This window comes from Balaenoptera physalus, assembly GCF_965194825.1.
Source record: "Balaenoptera physalus genome assembly, chromosome: 2".
NCBI classification, from domain to species: Eukaryota; Metazoa; Chordata; class Mammalia; order Artiodactyla; family Balaenopteridae; genus Balaenoptera; species Balaenoptera physalus.
In genome coordinates, this window is record NC_138883.1 from 163176997 (window position 1) to 163196217 (window position 19221).

Sequence of the window (19221 nt, forward strand, 5' to 3'; positions counted from 1 at the left end):
ACAAGCATCGTGACACATGCATCACTTTAAAAAGTAGCTCAAAAGGAGGAAGCAAAACAAAGCAAAACAGTAACTTTCTTTATGCAGAGCCGTGATGAAATATTTGAGCCCAAAAAGACTTGATAACTTTCTAATCTAATGCCTTCATTTTATAGATGAGGAAACGGAGGCCATAAAAGTCTATGCAAGGTCTCATAACTATTTTGGTGACAAAATTGGGACCAATCCATGGTTTTCCTGACTTAAGTATTTTGCTCATTTCAATGACTTGCCTATAGGTCATTAATCATAAACTCATCAGAGGGTGAGCTCTTAAGACATCAGTTAAATCAAACCATTCATTTTGTAAATGCAGAGACTAAGGGCCAGAGAGGTTAGGTATCTGCTAAAATTGTAACAGTGAAATACACATCTGTTATGCTACCAAAACATTTAGAAATTTAGGAAAGGAAGGAGGAGAACATTTGGACATTCCTCATTTAGATGGATTCCTTGTCTGCTCTCTAGGGAATTTTTATCTTTGGGGATTCAAATCGCCTCAGTACATCTTTCGTACACCTTGTTCCTATCATCTGAATGCATCGTCCATTCAAAAAATATATTTATTGAGCACCTGCCATGGGCCAGGCACTGTTCTAGCCTCTTGGCAAACAAAGCAAAGCTGGCTGCCCTGTTTAGATTCTACCAGGGGGAATGAGGTAATAAACAGGGCACATTACAGACAAATGAAGTATGTGTATGGAATGTTAGAAGACGAGAAGTGCTATAAACAAACAAAAAGAAAAAGAAAAGAAGAAAAAGTAGAGTATAAAGGCATGAGAAGAACTAAGGTTAGGGGAGAGGGATGGGGGGAATTTTTAAATAGGGCAGTCAGGTCAGACCTTATTAAGAAAGTGAGAAAGATTTGAAGGAGGCGGGGGAGGTAGCCATGTGGCCAGCTAAGTGAAAGTTCTCCATTTCGACCCTTGTGAGCTAGAAGGTGAATGGCAAAAATACACACCCAAGTTCTGAACAGAGGGAGATAATATCAAATAATCTGTTGCAGCTGCATTGCTTGTCTTGTGTTTAGTCTGGTTTAATAGTAAGATTTCTCTGGAGAACACACACTGCACAGATCAGAAAGGGCGGCTTGGAAGTTCTTACGAATCATGCAATTAGAGCTTTGGAGCCATCTATGAAATAGTCAGATATTATTATCAAGATGGAGGAAAGAATATTTAAGTAAACTGTAAAAGAAGAGCTAGTATAACGTGAAAGACATTGCCTTTGTCTTTGAAATGAGATGAAAATGATCAGTGTAATTCAGTTTAGGTATGTTCCTCAATAGTAGAAAACACTGGAGAAAATCTGGGTTTAGAGAAAGCTTATGTTGTCATTGGAGCGCATGGCTGAGTTATCATTACTTTAGCCTCTTCTTTGCTTTTTTACCATATAAATAGGGTTATGATGATCTTATCGGAACTCCTTCATTAAGTAATGAGATTTGCCCAAACAGAGCACTGATTGATTTCCAAGTATTCAATCGGATAATTAGGAAAACAGTATTATAATAGTATTGTAATAATAGTTGGAACATTTAATAATGGGTTTATTTGTTCACAATCCAAATTTGCAGCCTTCCTTTCTAGAACTTATATTTAAATTGACATCTGAAAAGAAGGTCCAATCAACCAACTTATGTAGAAAGGAGCACATTGTTATTAGTGTCAAGGGTTTTCCAAAGTAGTAATTTTCTGGCTCTAGAAAATCACTGAGTTTAAGCGAAGAACAATTAACAATACAGGTTGTCAGCCTTGCAGTTCACCCATGTTTTAAACTATGCTGTGTTTGACTTATTCCCAGAGAAAACTGGCTTTGGAATATGAAAAATGTGATCGTGTATTTGTTAGTATTTATCTGGTCTCGTCCAGCGTACACCAGCATCACAGCTCACGCTTTTTTTTTTTTTTTTTTTTTTTTTTTAATTTATTTATTTTTATTTTTGGCTGTGTTGGGTCTTCGTTTCTGTGGGAGGGCTTTCTCTAGTTGCGGCAAGCGGGGGCCACTCTTCATCGCGGTGCGCGGGCCTCTCACTGTCACGGCCTCTCTTGTTGCGGAGCACAGGCTCCAGATGCGCAGGCTCAGTAGTTGTGACTCACGGGCCCAGTTGCTCCGCGGCATGTGGGATCCTCCCAGACCAGGGCTCGAACCCATGTCCCCTGCATTGGCAGGCAGACTCTCAACCACTGCGCCACCAGGGAAGCCCCAGCTCACGCTTTTTTAGGCAGAATGAAAGACTGTGTCCTCCTGGGTTTTTTATCAGTGGCACTAGGAACGTTTTTGTCATGTAGTTCAACACGTAGAGTTCCTTGCCAGCAAAATCGCTTTTAGTCTTTGATATCCTTTCCAAAAACAACAACCAGAAGGTGCTGAAGGCTTGTAACCATCAAGTGATTTTATGTTGTATTTTATCATAAGCATTGAATTAGACGACTGAGTAATTGAAAGTGACCCATTGATTCAGATTGACTTTGAAGAGAAGCAGTTTACTCCAAAACTTGAGATCCAAGGCATGCACGTGGCAAACCCCACTCCTCCAGCTAGCACTCTCTTTGAAGCTCCATGGATTCCCAAGTAGCGGCTCTGGAGTCATTGGTGGAAGTTTACATATGGTTTGAGAGCCATGAGCTAAGCATGCCTGCAAATGCTTGTGCTGAATTATGGAACCAAACGTGAATGCCTAGCTCACACCACCTGGGCGCAGATGAAGCCAGCTGTCCATCCAGGCTGGGGAAAGAGTTGGAACTGAGGCTGTGACCTACGCTCCCCAAATTATCAATGATTTTAGGAATAAGCATCATGAAAGCTGAATTGAGTTGTTTGGTTTTTATTTACTTTCATATTAAAATTAACCTTCTAAAATATATAAAATATCAATGATATAAATATAAAATATCAATGATAGAAACCTTCCAAAATATAAGTGACATAAATGTTGCAAATTCTTTTCTCTGGGGAAAAGTTGCAAAATTCAGATATTCTCCACTGAAAGGTTTATGCTAAGAAAAGTAGATATAGCCTATCTTGTGCCTTTTCAAAATGATCCCCTTTCTTGTTTATTTATTCAAAATACCTCATTTTAAAAGTACCTCCTTATAGTAGATTGTTGCCTTTTTTTCTCATAAAAAGGTGGCAGAAAGCCAAATTGTCTGATTCTGAGGTAGGGTTATAATTAATGGAGGGATTAGTGGGAAAATATAAAGAATGGGGTTTTGCCATTTCCTGTTGCAGGTGTATCTTTCAAACAGCACAAATCCTGTGCTGCCTTCACACCTGAGAAGCTATGATCATCGCAGGCCTGCTCTCCCCCAAGAGAGAGCTTAGTACCTGTTGCTTAAATTCTCCAATCGTTCTATTTTTGAATTATACTTCTGTTTTTGTGACAGTTTGAATTCATCTCCTAGGCCTTTGGCTCCACAATAACCGGAAGTAGGGAACCCAAGAGCTGTGGTCATGTAAATCCACAAATGAGCGCATACACAAGACAGATGAGGGTCTTGCAGCCACTCTGGCTCAGATCAATATTGCATTAGCTTGCTAGGCTAAGGTCTCACTGTTGTTCAGGAAAATTCAATACTTCTTTGTATTATAGTCGAAAAAGCCTTTCACTCTCCTATCTTGAGGGCTCCTAAAGAGACTTGCGTGCCGCATGCTGTCCCGGGGCAATATTCAAAAGGACAGAAGGCAGATTTACCCGGCATGTCTTCAACATTATAAACCAGTGAGTCATGGAGACTCTCTGAATTATGAGTCTGCACTAGACAAGTTCTCTTCTGTTTGCTCTTTCAAAGAGACTCCACCTCCCGCCCTCCCCAGAGGAACTGGGTGACAGCAGAGGGGAGGGGAGGGGAGGCAGCCGGAGCTCGGGGTGGTGAGGGCGTGACTGCAGCTTTCCTTGTGTGCTTGTATTCTTGGTAAGGCCAGTGGCTGTGGCGATCTGAGAAAGAACCCCAGGAGTAAGGCTGTAAAAGTTTGCCCACAAACTCAAGAAAAAGAAAGTTATGAAACCACAATAATGGAATTTAAATGAGGGAAAAGGCTGAGGGAGGATGAATAGACTCTAAGCCTCCCATTAAGATTACAGACCAGAAATGGGATTCTTTTTGAGGAAAGGAGAGACCTGAGTTTATGACTCCAGCAAGATATTTTCATGCATATGTTGCTGGCAACTCTGCGCTCTTAGGGGAAGGGGAAAGTGTTGAATTGGTGATAGGGCCACATTCAGAATGAAGAAAACTTGGCGAAGAGCTAGTACTTGTTGCGGGAGAATCTGAGGCCAGGATTAAAGCCAGAGAGAAACAAAAAGCCGTGAGAGTTTCATCTGAGATGCTGTCTTCTGCCACCTGGGAAACCTGATATCATGACCTTTCCCCTCATTCTGCAGAACCACTGTCCACGACCACGTGGACACAAACATTTGGGTGCTAGAGAGTGAGGGGTGACAGTAGAGCAGGAAATCGGTCACATCCATTACTTTGAGCGATGGAGAAGTTACCAGCTATTCAAACTTATCATTTTGCGCTAACTCAGATAGTAAACCACTTTAGCTTAGTTTCTTTCTTTTCTTCCCTTTTATTTTTTAAAGAGGGTTGGCCAAGAACTGAAAACCTGTTAGCCCAGGATCCAAGCACTCTAAAAAGCAGGGCTCTCAGATAGCCACCTGCCAGGAACTCAGCTAGCATGTGGGGCTCCAGGGAGGCCTGTTCGCGTGGGGTTCACTTTCTCGATCACACGTGAAGCTTCACCCAGCTCTCACCAGCCGCCTTCTGCATCCAAGCGACACACACCGGCCTGGGAACCCCACCTCCCTGCCGAAGGCCCATCCCTCCAGAGAAAGGTCCACCTACTGTGCCTCCTTGAACAAAGCAATAACTCTTAGTTGAAATGCACAGAACCACGGATTTCTTGGAGGGGAAAATGGTCCACACCAGATTGTCCTTCAAAGCCCAAACCATCTGGTATGTTTTTACCATATGTGTAATACAAAAAAATCTAGAGAAAAGGGGTTTTTTTTGTTTGTTTTTTTGTCTTGCTGCTGATCTGGACAGGGAAATGGAAAGATTTTCCAAGCCCAGGGGGCTTCCACACTGTCTATAAGGCAACTTACAGTTGCTAATTGCCACGGTTGGTCTAAAAGCACTTCAACAAAGGGATGGCCAGTATAAGCCAAGTAACAACTTGATCGCCAATCAGTCAGTGCCCCCAATCTTTTTCTGCCTCAGTTACTACCTGTTTCCTGGTGTGCAGTCAAATGGCTGCTTTGCGTCATCTCTTCGTCACTGGGCACAAGGGCGATGCAGTCACCTCTCTAAGGTTTGGGAGATAAAAAACTGAGACAAAAGTCAGAAAGACACATTTTCTTTTGTTTTGATTACAATTTGCTATTATGTGTAAATTATTGGTATCTATAATTTCTAAATTTTTTAGTTGTTACAATTATGAATTAGTCTTCAGATACAGCCCTGATTAGGACATAATCTACTGTCCTTTGTCTAAATCTGTGATGTTCATCATAACGAGGCTCCAGGACTGAAAGATGGAAAGAGGAAGGGAGTGGGGGTCACCCACGGCTGGGTCAGACCTTGGTACTGCTCTGGTGCCAGGACTGGTTTCCAGAACATTCCCCAGGATCCCCTCCTAGGGCGGGGGCATTGAGGACAGGTGACTCCAAGAGCCCCCCATGGGTGATCACAAGCTGGCTAGAGTTCCTGGGCGCTGGACTGTGTGCACCGTGCGGTCCTGGAGATGAATGCCAGGGTGCACTTGACAGCCCAAATCTCCTTTGCAATCGAAGCAAGCATTTCGATTTTGTTCCTGAAAACAGTCCTGCTCACTGGGGAATGTGGTTATGCCTGTTATTGCCCTTCAGAGCCCACTTGAAAATCCCCTCCGCAAACCCGATCCAATATGTTCACTGCAAAACAATTAGCTAGTGAAGACTTGCTTGGGGTAAGAAAACACTTCCGGGTTCCACTGGGACCCATGTTCACAAATGGTTCTGTTGGCATCTGCTGCAGAAGGAAAGGTATTTTCACGATCTCTGCATTTCTCCCTCTGCAGTTGGTCCCCACATTGGACGTTACTGTGGGCAGAAAACGCCAGGTCGAATCCGCTCCTCATCCGGCATTCTGTCCATGGTTTTCTACACGGACAGCGCCATAGCCAAAGAAGGCTTCTCGGCAAACTATAGTGTCTTGCAAAGCAGCGTTTCAGAAGGTCAGTATTTATGCCTCTTGCAAAGCCCTGCGGTAAATAGTCACTGTTATTCCTCCTCACACACCTGCGGCCCTGTGAACACTACAGATGTGTTTTGTGAGTTGGAGTGCCAAGTGTTTCTTTTTCTCTTTTAAATGGTGTATATGAATATCAATAGGAAGAACTCTTTGGGGTGCTTTCTTAAAACTCTGTGTGAGCAGGCTGCATGTAAGCCTCTGAAATTATGGGAGAAAAAGTGGGAAACGGCAAAACTGTGCCTTGAAACAATGAAATATGGCCAGACCACCTACCTGGTGCCCTCCAGTGTGTATTGGGCTGAGAGCCAGGAAAGGACAGGCATCTATCCTGGATGAGAAGAACCAATCAGCATCAGCGGAGTTCATCGACAGGCAGGCAGGTAGGATGGATGGTGTGTGGTGGTTTGATTTGGGGAGACCCTGGTGGAAGCTGTTTTTGTTTTTCTTATGTGAATGAAAGTGGATATTCATGTAAAAGAAGCATCTTTTAACTTCTGCTGTAACTTTCCATAAAAGAAAAACAAGTAATATGTTTTTTGTATCTTCTTAAAATACACGACTAAGTTGATGTGGTCTCCAGCTCTTTTAAGAGCCCGAGGGAAAAAAACCTGAAAAAACAGTGAATGATTTGTGTTTCATCAGTTTTAGCTGCCAGGTTGTAACGTAGCACAGGGAAAAGGCAGGGGACTTAGGAGACCTGTTCTACAGATATGCTTGTATCTTTTCTCCCAGATCTTACTGGAAAACAAAAAGGCCGATTAAACTTCAAAATCTTATTTTTACTTAATTTATTTGGTTAATCCACTCATGTATTTTTGTGCCATTTTATATTCCAAATAACAAATCTAAGCTTAAAAGTAGAAAACCAGTGAAAGAGAACCTTTTATGCCATAAAACCTTATTAATTATGGTAGAAAATTCAGAAAATGTGGCAATTTGGTTAGTTGATGTTTTTCTGGATGGTTGAGAATCTTCTTTTTAATCGCTAAAGTTTTTTTTGCACTTTGGTACTTTACATTTTCCTAAAATTGATTATTCACTTCCCAGTATCATAGTTCATATTTCATTGTTTGCTGAGTATATGAGGCCTAATGGAATCCATGTTTTCATGATTCATGGTCATCGTTGTGAATATTACTATTTATGCTGTAAAACTGTGGTGCTCTTTGGGACCCTATGATACTGCACTTTACCCTGATGGATACTGTTGTGTTTTAATAAAATAAACCGATGGTGTTAATAACCATGGCCAGTCCAGGGCAGGGGCATAACAAAGGGGAGGCCTGGGTGCCAATTGCAAGGACTCTGAAAGATGGAGAGTTAAAGTCTACTTAGCCTACCAAATATGGGCTATAAATGGACAGAGTCTTTTTCACTTTTATTAGATCTTAGAGGAAATAGTAAAATTTTATTTAAATGTAACTCTTGATGTGTACGCATATGACATATCCGCATACATTCAACTTTGAAAATAAATCCGAATTTCCATCATTTCCTAAAAACTTTCTAATAGTATTTATAGTATTTATATCAACCTAAGCCCTGTTGGAAAAATAATCAACTGTGAGATCTTCATAGCCTTGCTTTTCAGAATTCTTGCCATGAAAATGCACGGATCGGTGCTACAATCCAGTAAGTCCCTCGTTGTCATCTTTTGTAAGACTGTGTGAACATCGAAAAGACCGTTTTAGTTTTCCAGATCAAAAAAGGAAATATGCATCCTAGGTCCCCTTCGTTTTGATGACTTAGGGCCATTTTTTTTTTCCCCTCCAGACTTCAAGTGTATGGAAGCTCTGGGCATGGAATCCGGAGAGATTCACTCTGACCAGATCACAGCTTCTTCCCAGTACAGCACCAACTGGTCTGCCGAACGCTCCCGCCTCCACTATCCTGAGAATGGGTGGACCCCTGGAGAGGATTCCTACAAAGAGTGGATCCAGGTACGTGACTTATACTTGGCACACTCAGGGTGGAAGACGTGGGTCATCTAAAACGGTTGTTGAAAAAAAGCAACGCCGTGACTAATGCCTTCCAACGAGAAGGACAGGGACCACCGCCGAGTGTAATCACTTTGAAGAATTCACAGGATCAGAGAAGAGCAGGCCCAGATGACATCCCTGAAAACCCCTTATCTTCTCAGATACTTACATATGACTCTTACAGAATCTGAGCACAGGTGTCTCACTTGGGTAACAACTAAAAGATCTGGGGGTTTTTTTTCCACAGCAGCCATACATTCTCTATGGATGTTCTTGCTACTTCAACAGATTTTTATTTCCTTAATGAAATATATTACCTGTACTTGGAGGTGTGCCTGAAGTCATTGTTTTGTAAGGTGTTTTGTTTGTTTGTTTGCTCAGGGTAGGAGAAGAACAGAACGGGGTTGAGGTTTACTTTCCCACACTGGTGCAAGCAGCACGTGCCCAAGAAGTGGTTTAGCTGAAGGCATTGGTCTCTGTGGATTACGTACAGGCACAGACGTATGAAATGTACACGTCTCTGTCCTTAATAGTGATGTCGGTTCTGCTTTCCCCACTTTGCTCTAATATTCCCCTCCCTGCCTTCACCCTTCCACTCCCCACAGGCTCCCCTCCTCTGCACCTCCACCCGGACTCATCTCCAGCTCGTCCCTGGCACCACTCCCAAAGCCTAAACTTGCCCAGCCTTGATGTCTGGATACTCCCACCCAAGGCCTGATGTTCATGTTCTTGACTTTTTCACCCACTGTCAAATGAAACATCATATCTGGCTGTGTGGGTTAAACAGTGGGCAAATTATCCAATGTTATTTGCTGAAGGATCCAGATTTCCTTTTCAAGAGAGTAGGCAGAGCCTGTCCTGCACTAATCGCGAGATATATAAAAATGACTGATTCCCAGGGAGAGTTTCTAAGCAAGCAAGTATACCAGGATGATTAATCCCCTACTTTCTACATCTATGGCTGTTTCAGTCTGTTGAGCACAAATACCAGATTTTGTTTTACTTTGGAAAGGTCAATATTAGTTTAACATACACTTAAAGTGAAATGGCCTATTTCAGAAGGCTGAACTCACACTAACCTCGAAATGATAACACTGAGAAATGTGTAGAGGGTGAGAAAAGAAGAGGCTTTTACCTTGGGTGGGATTGCTGAATCCAGCTCTAGATTAAGTCAGAAATGAAATGAACTTGCCTACGTCAGAATAGCTCTTGGAGACTTGTGTTTCCACATCCCCACACCAACCAGCAGTTCCGTGTGATTGACAGACGTGCCTCTGGAGAGAAGCTTACGTTTTGCAGTGCTAAGCATGTTTGCATGGTAATGTAGTTGTATTCTCGGCAGGGTGGAGAACACTCAATGATTTAGGGATGTCAGTCTTGCAAGAGTTCTGAAAATGCAACGGTAGCAATTCTTCTGGGCAAGGAATTCTGTGTCAGTAGATGCGTGGAGACAGAACGGGCTCTCACAAAGCAATTGTCATTGGGACAGGGTTTACATCGCTCTCAGGAGTTGGGCACCATTTGAGGTGACCCCAGAAGAAAAATCTCAAATGGTCCAACTCTTTCTATCAAAGTATGGTCGGGATAAGCTAAGTAACCCAAACCCCCCAGACAAGAAGGTTTCCTTTTTGCTCATGCCACCCCCATCTCTGGCCGGCAGGGGGTCTGCCCCACATCTTCTCACACCAGGACCTAGCTGGAGGGAGCGGCCGTCATCCGAAACCTGTCACCAAGGCAGAGGGAGGAAGGGAGTGTGGCCAAGCACGCTGACTCATGAGGCTCCGTTGAGGAGCACGACACGAAGTTCATTGCCAAAGCACATCCCACGGCCGGCCACGCTTAACTTCCAAGGGGCAGCAATTCCACACGTGCTGGAGGGAGGACAGCTAGATATATTTGGAGATATATTTGGTGACAGCACGAATGACACGTGTGCCATTCATGGGATAGTCGCCATGTATCGAGTATTTCCTATGTGCCCCAACTTCCGCTGAGTGCTTGCCTCATGTTTATTCAGTCCTCAGAGCGGTCCTGTGCCAGAGGTTCACTTGTCCTTATTTTTAAAATGAGGACCCTGAGGTTCGGAGAGATGAGTAAATGCCCAAGGTCACGGGCTTGGAAGCAAGGTCTGCTGGACTCCCAACACCTGCTTCTTTACTCTTCCATGTGCTTTATCTTTATCACTAATTCCTATATATTCAGGTGTATCTTGTGAAGCATCCGTCCCCAACCCTTTATACTTTTCCTCGTGCTGAGAAGCCTCACACCAGGATGAGCGGGGGCTTCCCGATTCTAAACCAAGAATGGGGAGCCCTGGCTCCTCAGCCCCTCTGGGAGGTGAACGTCAGAGGAGCTCAGCGTCATTTCACCTTGAGGGAAAATGATCTTCTTCTTCTGCGGGAGCTCAGCGGGCTCATTTCCACGCTAGTTGCGTCTGTGTACTTGGTGGGAGGTCCTAACATCCACCCATCACCTAATTACGAATAATTTCATGTGTTTCCAGCTTTTCTGAAACTCCTTGGAAGGGGCGGGCTTGTTTTCATTGGATAGATGTTTTATAAATTAACCCACCAGCACAGCATAAGGGAAGCTGAGGGCAGGAGGTACATACCTCCCATCACAGGACCATTTGTACTTGACAGTCGTATTTGTATGCACATCAGAATGAGGATGGCATTTGTTTTCTTTTTCGGCTTTGTCACATTTTGCACGAAATATATCCCACAAAACATGGTGCTGTAGCAACAAGGACAAACACTTGCATGTGTTAAATTAATAAGGCAGCCCTGGAAACTGACTCTCCCTCAAGACAGGAACAGTCTTTAGTTCAATTGTTTTCTCTAGGAAATTACCGAGTGACATAAAAAAACAATGCATCGTTAACCGCCGGTGTGGATGTCCTCCTTGGTGCTTCCTGTGGGATCTGTTGTCTGGCAAAAAGCTTAAGAACCAGGGCAAGAAGCCCTTTAGTGAGGAGGAGCATGAAGGGAAGTCCCGGCTTGGACATTTCCACGTGGTCACATCCTGCTCCAAAGGCCACTTCATATCCTGAGAAGCGAAAACCTCCTACTTGTCAATTGCAGAGTTAATCACCCTGTGAGATTTGCCCGTGTTTTTCAGAGTATGCCATTCTGGTCCGTGTCCTAGAACTGCTGATCTTATTACTCATTTCATCTTTATCTTCTTTTTGTTTCTGGTTAAATAATCAAGGATTCTAAGGAAAGACTCAGTGTATCGGTGGCGCTATAAAAATTCTTAATTTTCAAGCACATTATTAGAGCCCAAGCCATTAACCTCATTGACACTGAATTTCTTTTCCTATAAAATAAAGGTAACGTAGCCTTCTCCATTCAAGCTCTGGCAGTCTACGAGACTGTGGATCTCAGAAAAAAGCAGGCTCGGATTTTTCTTTTCAGATCTGCAAACTAAGGGTGTAGAATGTGTCTGATGAGAAAACATGTTCTCCTAAATCCTGGTGTAGCCATTCACACACAAAGCAGAATTTAATTCGTTAATTATTTCAATGTTTTATTAATGATGGTGTTCACTGCACTATAAACAGATTTATCCTTCTAGCTTTAATTAAAGCTCTTGGGAGTGCTTTCCTCAAAACAACTGTGACTTTGCCCTGATTAAAATGCCAGGAGACAAGAGAAAAAAAAAAGTCAAGAGACATAATGCCTGGATAGGATATGAACTTTGTTGATCCAAAGAAATAAAAATGGCACTAGGGACTAATCGATTACTACACCCTCCAGTGACTTTAGAAACAGAATTACTTGACAAACCAACTCAGGCTGAAACTCTGCTCATCTCCAAATTTGGTAGCATTGTCTTTTGTGGGAAAAATTAAAGATTGGTGCTAGATTATTCATGCCTTCTCTTATTCCAGAGGAGCAGGAAGCAGTTGGCTTCTAAACCACATCCTGTTTGGTTTGGTCCATCAGCCCTGTGATGGATTAATCCCACAGAAGAGAGTAATCTCCAAGAAGACCCTCTGTAGCTGTAAGACTACATCAGCAAGCCCCTTCTCTGTTCACTGCATTTTCTGGTAGAAATGTTCATTCTGAGGGATGAGGAGAAGGAAAGTTCCAGAAGAGAGGAGCTCATGCTAACCTTCTGCCTAGGCTTGTTTCAGTGTTTTCCTTTTGCTTTACATGCATTTCCCTTTGATAATATTCCACATTTCCTAACTGAAGGAACTTTGAAAGCAGACACCAGTAACCAAAGGCCTTGGTGTAAGGAGTTGGGCTGAACTGAGTCAAAACACTCCCACACACACACACACACACACACACTTTCTCTCTCTCTCTCTCAGGGTTCACTTACTCACAGCCACAGCTGCAGGGTCGAAGAAAGTAGGTGCCCTCATTCAAACTGTTCAAATCCAAGCGGCCCTGGGTTGCTTTAAGGATTTTAAAATTCATTTTAAGACATGTTCTAACAACAAAACCTTGTGTTTCTATAGCATTTTCCCTTTATAAAAGCCCCTTTTCATATGCATCCCACTTTAGTCTTAGAGTGTAGGTTAAGTGGACCAGAGGTTCTTTATCTGCATCTTCCTATGAGAAGGCTGAAGCCCAGAGAGGTTAAATAGTTCATCAAGTCCTGATTTGGGGAAAAGCTGCAACTTGTGGGGACAGTCAGCCTCACAGGGCCAAAGGGGACTTCTTTCCTCAGACTTGGGACCTGAGTCACTGGGCACTGGGAGAGCCGGAGGGCGGGAGGCGAGTCACAGCTCGGGGTCAGATCTGAACCAGGCCCGGGTGCAGCTGGCCTTTGCAGAGCTCTTTGGCCATTGGAATTGTGAGTTTTTCGCCTCCTGCTCTGTCAAATGCAGTAAGCCGTGCAGATACTCTCATGCCAGCTAAACTGGGCAAAGCGAAAATCCTGATGAAGTCTTAAGACCTCATGAGTCACAGAGGAAACTGTCCTTCCTCTCGCCAGGTTCCCAGCCCCCAGCCCCCAGCCCCAAGGTCTTCGCTGTAGTCCAGGGGGTCCTTCAAGGTTTACTACCCACAGGTGCCTCCACATCCACCCAGGGGTGTGAGTTGTTGCTACCAGCAACCTCTGAATCTCACTTGCAGCTTGCTGAGAATGGAGACAAAAGATCATGTAAAGGCATGGACCTGATTTCAAGAGCTAAAACGGGGCTAGCTGGACATCCTTTGCGTGCCAAATGGGATGAAATAACTCATGAATTCTTGGAAATGTTCCCTCTGACACACAGTATTGTTACACATTTTTATCTCATTTTAGGTGGGAGAAGTGAGTGTTTCTTACTCGATTAGAAGAATTTGTTATCTGAAACCCTTCTTTTTTTCTTCAAAGTGAGGGTTTCCCCAAATTGAAAGTAGCAGCTGAAGTAATTTATCTTAAAACTCTTAAATGTCATTTATTTTCACAAATTTCATATTTCATTTTCTTTCCTTCTCAGCTCTCTTGGACACATCTTTCATTCTCTTCTGTGAACGTGTTGAGTGTGGAACAGGGATCTCCTATAAAATAGTTTGTGATTTTTCATACAGTTGCTAGTTTCTAGTAGGTTTATAATCTGTGTTCAAAATCGGTTCTATCTGCTGAATTGAACTAATCCAGAACATGTATGGAGGCAAGTTATCCTGACTGTAAACACTTTGTGCTTACAGACCAGACACTTCGAGGATCGGGGGGCATTTCCTCATTCAGATCATTAGTAAATTGCTGAAATTGCAATAAAATGCTTTATAAATGTGTGACTAGAGAACTGACGAAAATAGCTCACTGGGTTACCCAAATGTGGAATGATGCATGTACAATATAATGTTGGCAAATTTAGGGAAAATATAGCTGTTCAACTGAATGTTTATTCCCCAGGTGTGCTCTGTGTATGTTTTGCAATTAATATTAACTTGCTAGTTTAGCTGAAACATTGATCTGGAAGGGAGACAATTTGCTTTTTTTTTAAATTTTATTATTTATTTATTTTTGGCTGCGTTGGGTCTTCGTTGCTGCACGCGGGCTTTCTCTAGTTGCGGCGAGTGGGGGCTACTCTTCATTGCGATGCGCGGGCTTCTCATTGCAGTGGCTTCTCTTGTTGTGGAGCACGGGCTTTAGGTGCGCCGGCTTCAGTAGTTGTGGCACACGGGCTCAGTAGTTGTGGCACACGGGCTCTAGAGCGCAGGCTCAGTAGTTGTGGCATACGGACTTAGTTGCTCCGTGACATGTGGGATCTTCCTGGACCAGGGCTCGAACCCGTGTCCCCTGCAATGGCAGGCAGATTCCCAACCACTGTGCCACCAGGGAAGTCCCGACAATTTGCTTTTTAAAAAAGTAGCCCAGGTGAGACTTTGGTTATCTTACCCTGGTTCTGCATTGACTTATACTTCATGCACAAAATAATGCTTTACCTCTGACCCTTCATGTATCACAGGCCTGTTATCTCTAACTAGGTTTCCACCCAGGAAGCCCATATTCCAAAAGTTACTGTCTCCTGAGGAACTTTTCCTAATGCTTTCTCTGGTACCTTGGTGTTTCACATTATAGGAAGTCATTTGAAGGAAATATGTGTTTATAGGGACAGATGAAATTCAGAGCTTTTTGTTGTTTTTGAAGGAAGATATGATTGGGGGAAACAATGCACATAATTATTTAGACATTTTTAGCTGTTGTTTTGTCAGATAGAACATAGCAAGATGATTTTAACCATTTTGGTCAAGTTGACCACTTAATTCAATTTTAAAAATCAGTCTAAGGATTTTACTAGTTAGTATTTCATGTCAACACACTTTAAAGAAAATGTATGACATTTAAAGAAGCCTCTTTGATTTTTATGATGAAGCATCACTGGGAAGAGAGTGTTGAAAGAACGACAACTGTTTGGGTAGAATTACACTTAAAATAAGTTAGTTTGTAGAGCATGAACATTTCTTTTTGCTTGCTGTTTTGGTTTCTTATTGTTTTATGGCAGTGTCTATTTGGAACCAACATTCATAGTTAAATTCTAGAGGAGAGGTTTTTATATTTCTTTCCAGAATATCTTGACTTTAAGAGTAAGATTAAACATAGGTACAAACATCCTTTTGTCTAGATTCCTTATTGTTCATGTGTTCAGAGGGATTAAGTTATTTGCAAGACCACAGGACAAGTTACTGACAGACCTGGGCTGGAATCTCAGTATCCTGGCCACCACTTCTTTGCTCCCACGCAGTTGTAACAGTATGAGGACGTGAGTTTGGATCCTCTCTGAAGATCGTGTCTGAAGACCAAGCAGGCACGTTTAAATCCCAGTATATCCTGCTTAGCTGCTGATTGGTAAATGATGTCTAGTAAATTGAACAGTCACTGCAGAAGCTTTAATTTAAACAAAAGATTGGACTTTGTCTGGAGCAGGGGTTCTGCGTCTGGACACTCCTGACATTTTAGATCGGATAATTCTTTGTTGTGGGGCTGTCTTGTGTGTTGTAGGATGTTTAGCAGCATTCTTGACCTCCAGCTACTAGAAGCCAGTAACATACACACACACACACACACACACACACACACAGACACACACACACACACCCTCAATCATGACAACCAAAAATAACGTCTCCAAATGTCCTGTTTGGGGGCAAAATCATCCCCAGTTGTAAACCACTGGTGTAGAAGATGCGCAATATCCTAATCAAGTCATTTTTAAAATAATCAGACTGATCAGAATTTTGAAAGAAAAAGTAGCTGGTTGCTTGGCTGGTTTTTGTCACTTTTCAACCGCTTATTGTAGATATTTGAACAGAAACGTAGTTCTTTTGTTTTCCAAAAATACAGATGCATCTGTTTACCTTATGCAGGAAAATAGCATCATAAACCTGCCTGCTTATTTATCTTAAGCGTCACTATTTTTAGCTTTTAAAAGTGGACTGTTTTTAGCTAAATAAATACAGATGTTATTTTAGAGTACTGCACGATTGGGTCTCAAAATGCACTGATAAGAATGGGATTAAGAAAAGGAAACACAAGGATAAGATCACCAGTCATCACTGACAAGATTTAGGAAAAATAAGACTGAAATGAGCCCTTCCACGACTGGATGTTGTATGTCCCTGACCTTGACTTACCTGTCTTAGTTTTTCTGCAGTATGGAAATAAACAGTTCTTTTTTTTTTTTTTTTTTGAACTTCAAATGTAATCAAGAGTAAGGAACTGTGTTTGAAAACCTGTCTATTGCTTTATTAACTTATCTTTTCATGGGAAACATACTATTAAGTTTCCAATTCTGTAACCTAAACAACAACACATTAGAAGCCATCAATTACCACCCAGTTTCATATCTGTGGACCAATAGGAAGGCAAGGTTGATGGTTTCACATCTGTTTTAGGTGAAAGGCTGTTCCTGTCTGTGGTATTTAAAATTTAAAGAACTTCTGTTATTATACAATTGGGAATCCTTGGGGAGTAAAATGTTAATGAAATCCATAACATGCACAGACTTTATGATAGCAGTTTTAAGAAATGCCTTTGGTGGGGCTTGTTGATTTCTGCCCTGGCGGTAATAACTACGTTTTACAGAGCGCGTTAATGTTCACGTCTAAGAGCGATGGCTACGTTTATGCAGCATGTAATGTAGCACACAAACTCCTAAGCTTTAGATAACTTTCATATCAGAATTTGAAAGCCCAAGAGCAAAACAATGTGTGTTCTTCAGAAGTGGCAGAACCCACAGTTGGAAACTTTTCAAGCACCTCCACAGCAAACTTCTCCAAAGGTGCAAAAGGCCCACCCTGGAAATTCCAAAGCCAGGATGCGAATGGGTATTCTGTGCCCTCATATATTTCTCATTTAATGCACCATTTGAAAGCTCCACATCCAAATGGCAATTTTGATCCACATCAAAATAGCAATTTTGGATGCTGACCTGAAACAGAGACACACACAAACACGCATACGTATTTCCTTTCTGCACTGCAAGCCCCCAGCCTTCACATTTCATTCAATTCTACGTTCAAATAAAGAGAGGAAAGTAGATTAAATTTAAAATGCTCTATAAATCCCAATAGTAATAAAATGCATTACGCTTTTATATTTCCAACTATCGAACAGAGTAAGCAGTTGAGACTAATTGCACATGTTATGACTAATGTGCAATTAGAATAATCACATATGAACTTGTACAAGTGACTTGTACATTTTTTTTTCAGCTCTTTTTGCCTCCACGGGTTAAAAACACATTCATGGCCTTCCTTTAATTGCCTTCCTTCAGAAGAATGAAGTCTTAATTTTACCAAAGTTTTATTTTTCTTACAATCCCAGTGCTTTAAACTTCTAACTACATTTTCTGGATTTAACAGAAAAATAAATAAGCTTCTTTATTCTTCTAGCAAGCCTGAGACAGCAATAGATAGAATTCTTCAGGGGATGGGTGATTGGACCTGACAGCTTCTGAAATCCTTTCAAGCATTTAAGATTCTGTGATTCTATTAAAAATAAATTTACTCTATCAGCTGGTACCATGGGCTTGCTTAAAAGAAAATATAAATATATGAAGCATAGCTCGAATTCGTTTTAAATAGTACTGATAATCATATCAGGCAACACATAGCAAAAAAAAAATTTTTTTTTTAATTAAAAAGATTTTCTTTCCTTAGATCAAGTAATTGTTTAGGTTGGCTTCACCCTGAAGCTTATCTGAGGATTCCACATAGAAACCTCACTAGCGGGGCTGTTTTGCTTGATTCTTTTGTGCTAGTTCAGGGGGAAGTGCAGCTCACTAGGGGAGATAAGATGAAGTCTGGGCAGTTCATCTTTCATGTCTCTCTAATCTTTGACGGAAGTATCTGAAAGGCAAAGGCTTACCCACCATTCCAGGCTGTTCACACCTTAATGTCTGGCCAATACTCGGTCTTTTTTCTTTCCTTAAGAAGACAAATACCACATGCAATTTGGAGCATGTTATAGGCCATCATACTAATGCAGAAAAGTGGAGGGAAAAAATGTAGCACCAGGGATATAGCTTAAGAAGAAAGTCATCACGGTGATCTGCATGCGTCTAAGACTCGATGTGTTTACTTAGGGCTAAAGCTGACAAAGACAGACCCCCATCTCCGAAGAGAAAGACCGAGACCCAGGTAGATGCACAGGCTGAGGGCTACAGGTGCAAGAAATTTGACAGAGCCTTAAGTTTGAAGATCCGGAAATTAAAGATAAAATTTCCAGTGGGAAATACTCATGATAATAAAAGAAGTTAGCAAGTTAAATGAAATATGAAACACGGAACAAATTGTTTTTGATATTTCAGGAGGCACACAGAGTTCATGGGGAAAAGAGAAAAGAACTTTTTTTTTTTAAGTTCCCAGTCTTAAAAAATGAAGACAGAGTATGCAGAATTTTCCTGGCCTAGTTTTTTAAACATTATTCTGAAAATCCAGACTAGTCACTGCTGGTGTCAACCAGCAACATTTTGTAGCACATATATTATCCTATTTCTGTAGTTTTAACTTAGTTTCCAAATACTGCATTCGTTTATAAGGATACTTGTATTTACAAAGCTCTAATACCAAGATGGTAAGAATTCATTTATTTAACAATCATGTACCATGTGAAGAAAAATCAGTCAATACATTTGTTCATTTAACATATTTCCTCTAAATCAACCACTCGTAAATAAAAGAATCTCATTTACTAAGACAAATGTAGAAGGCATCTTACATGATCTACATCTGGACATTCCTGTCTCTTCTGGAGAGTAGGACAAAAAGGAAAAGCAGACAGGAATAGGTAATTTGGGGTTCAATCTGTAATATGCTGAAACTGAACTCTTATCAACTTCTGTAATATAATAATTTAGTTCCCTTAGTCTAAGAACTTTGCTGTTTTCCAGAAGAGTTTATGGGAACATCTGTTTATCTACCTATCTTTTTTTAAAGTGTCTAGATTTAGAATATTCATGTGTCTCATATAAAATTCATCTCAATTAAAATCTTTCTATCAAAATATTTTAATTCCATTTAAAA

General features: G+C 41.6%; 1 protein-coding gene across 7 annotated transcripts in view; it reads left to right on the forward strand.

Moving 5' to 3' along the window:
- Positions 1–19221, forward strand: part of NRP1 (neuropilin 1) — a 137353-nt gene that overhangs the window by 61883 nt on the left and 56249 nt on the right. For all 7 annotated transcript variants that reach the window (XM_082449667.1, XM_082449669.1, XM_082449668.1 and 4 more), the window contains 2 exons: positions 6100–6255; positions 8046–8212. In XM_082449667.1, the coding sequence (XP_082305793.1) occupies positions 6100–6255; positions 8046–8212 (323 nt within the window). The remainder of the gene's footprint in view (positions 1–6099; positions 6256–8045; positions 8213–19221) is intronic.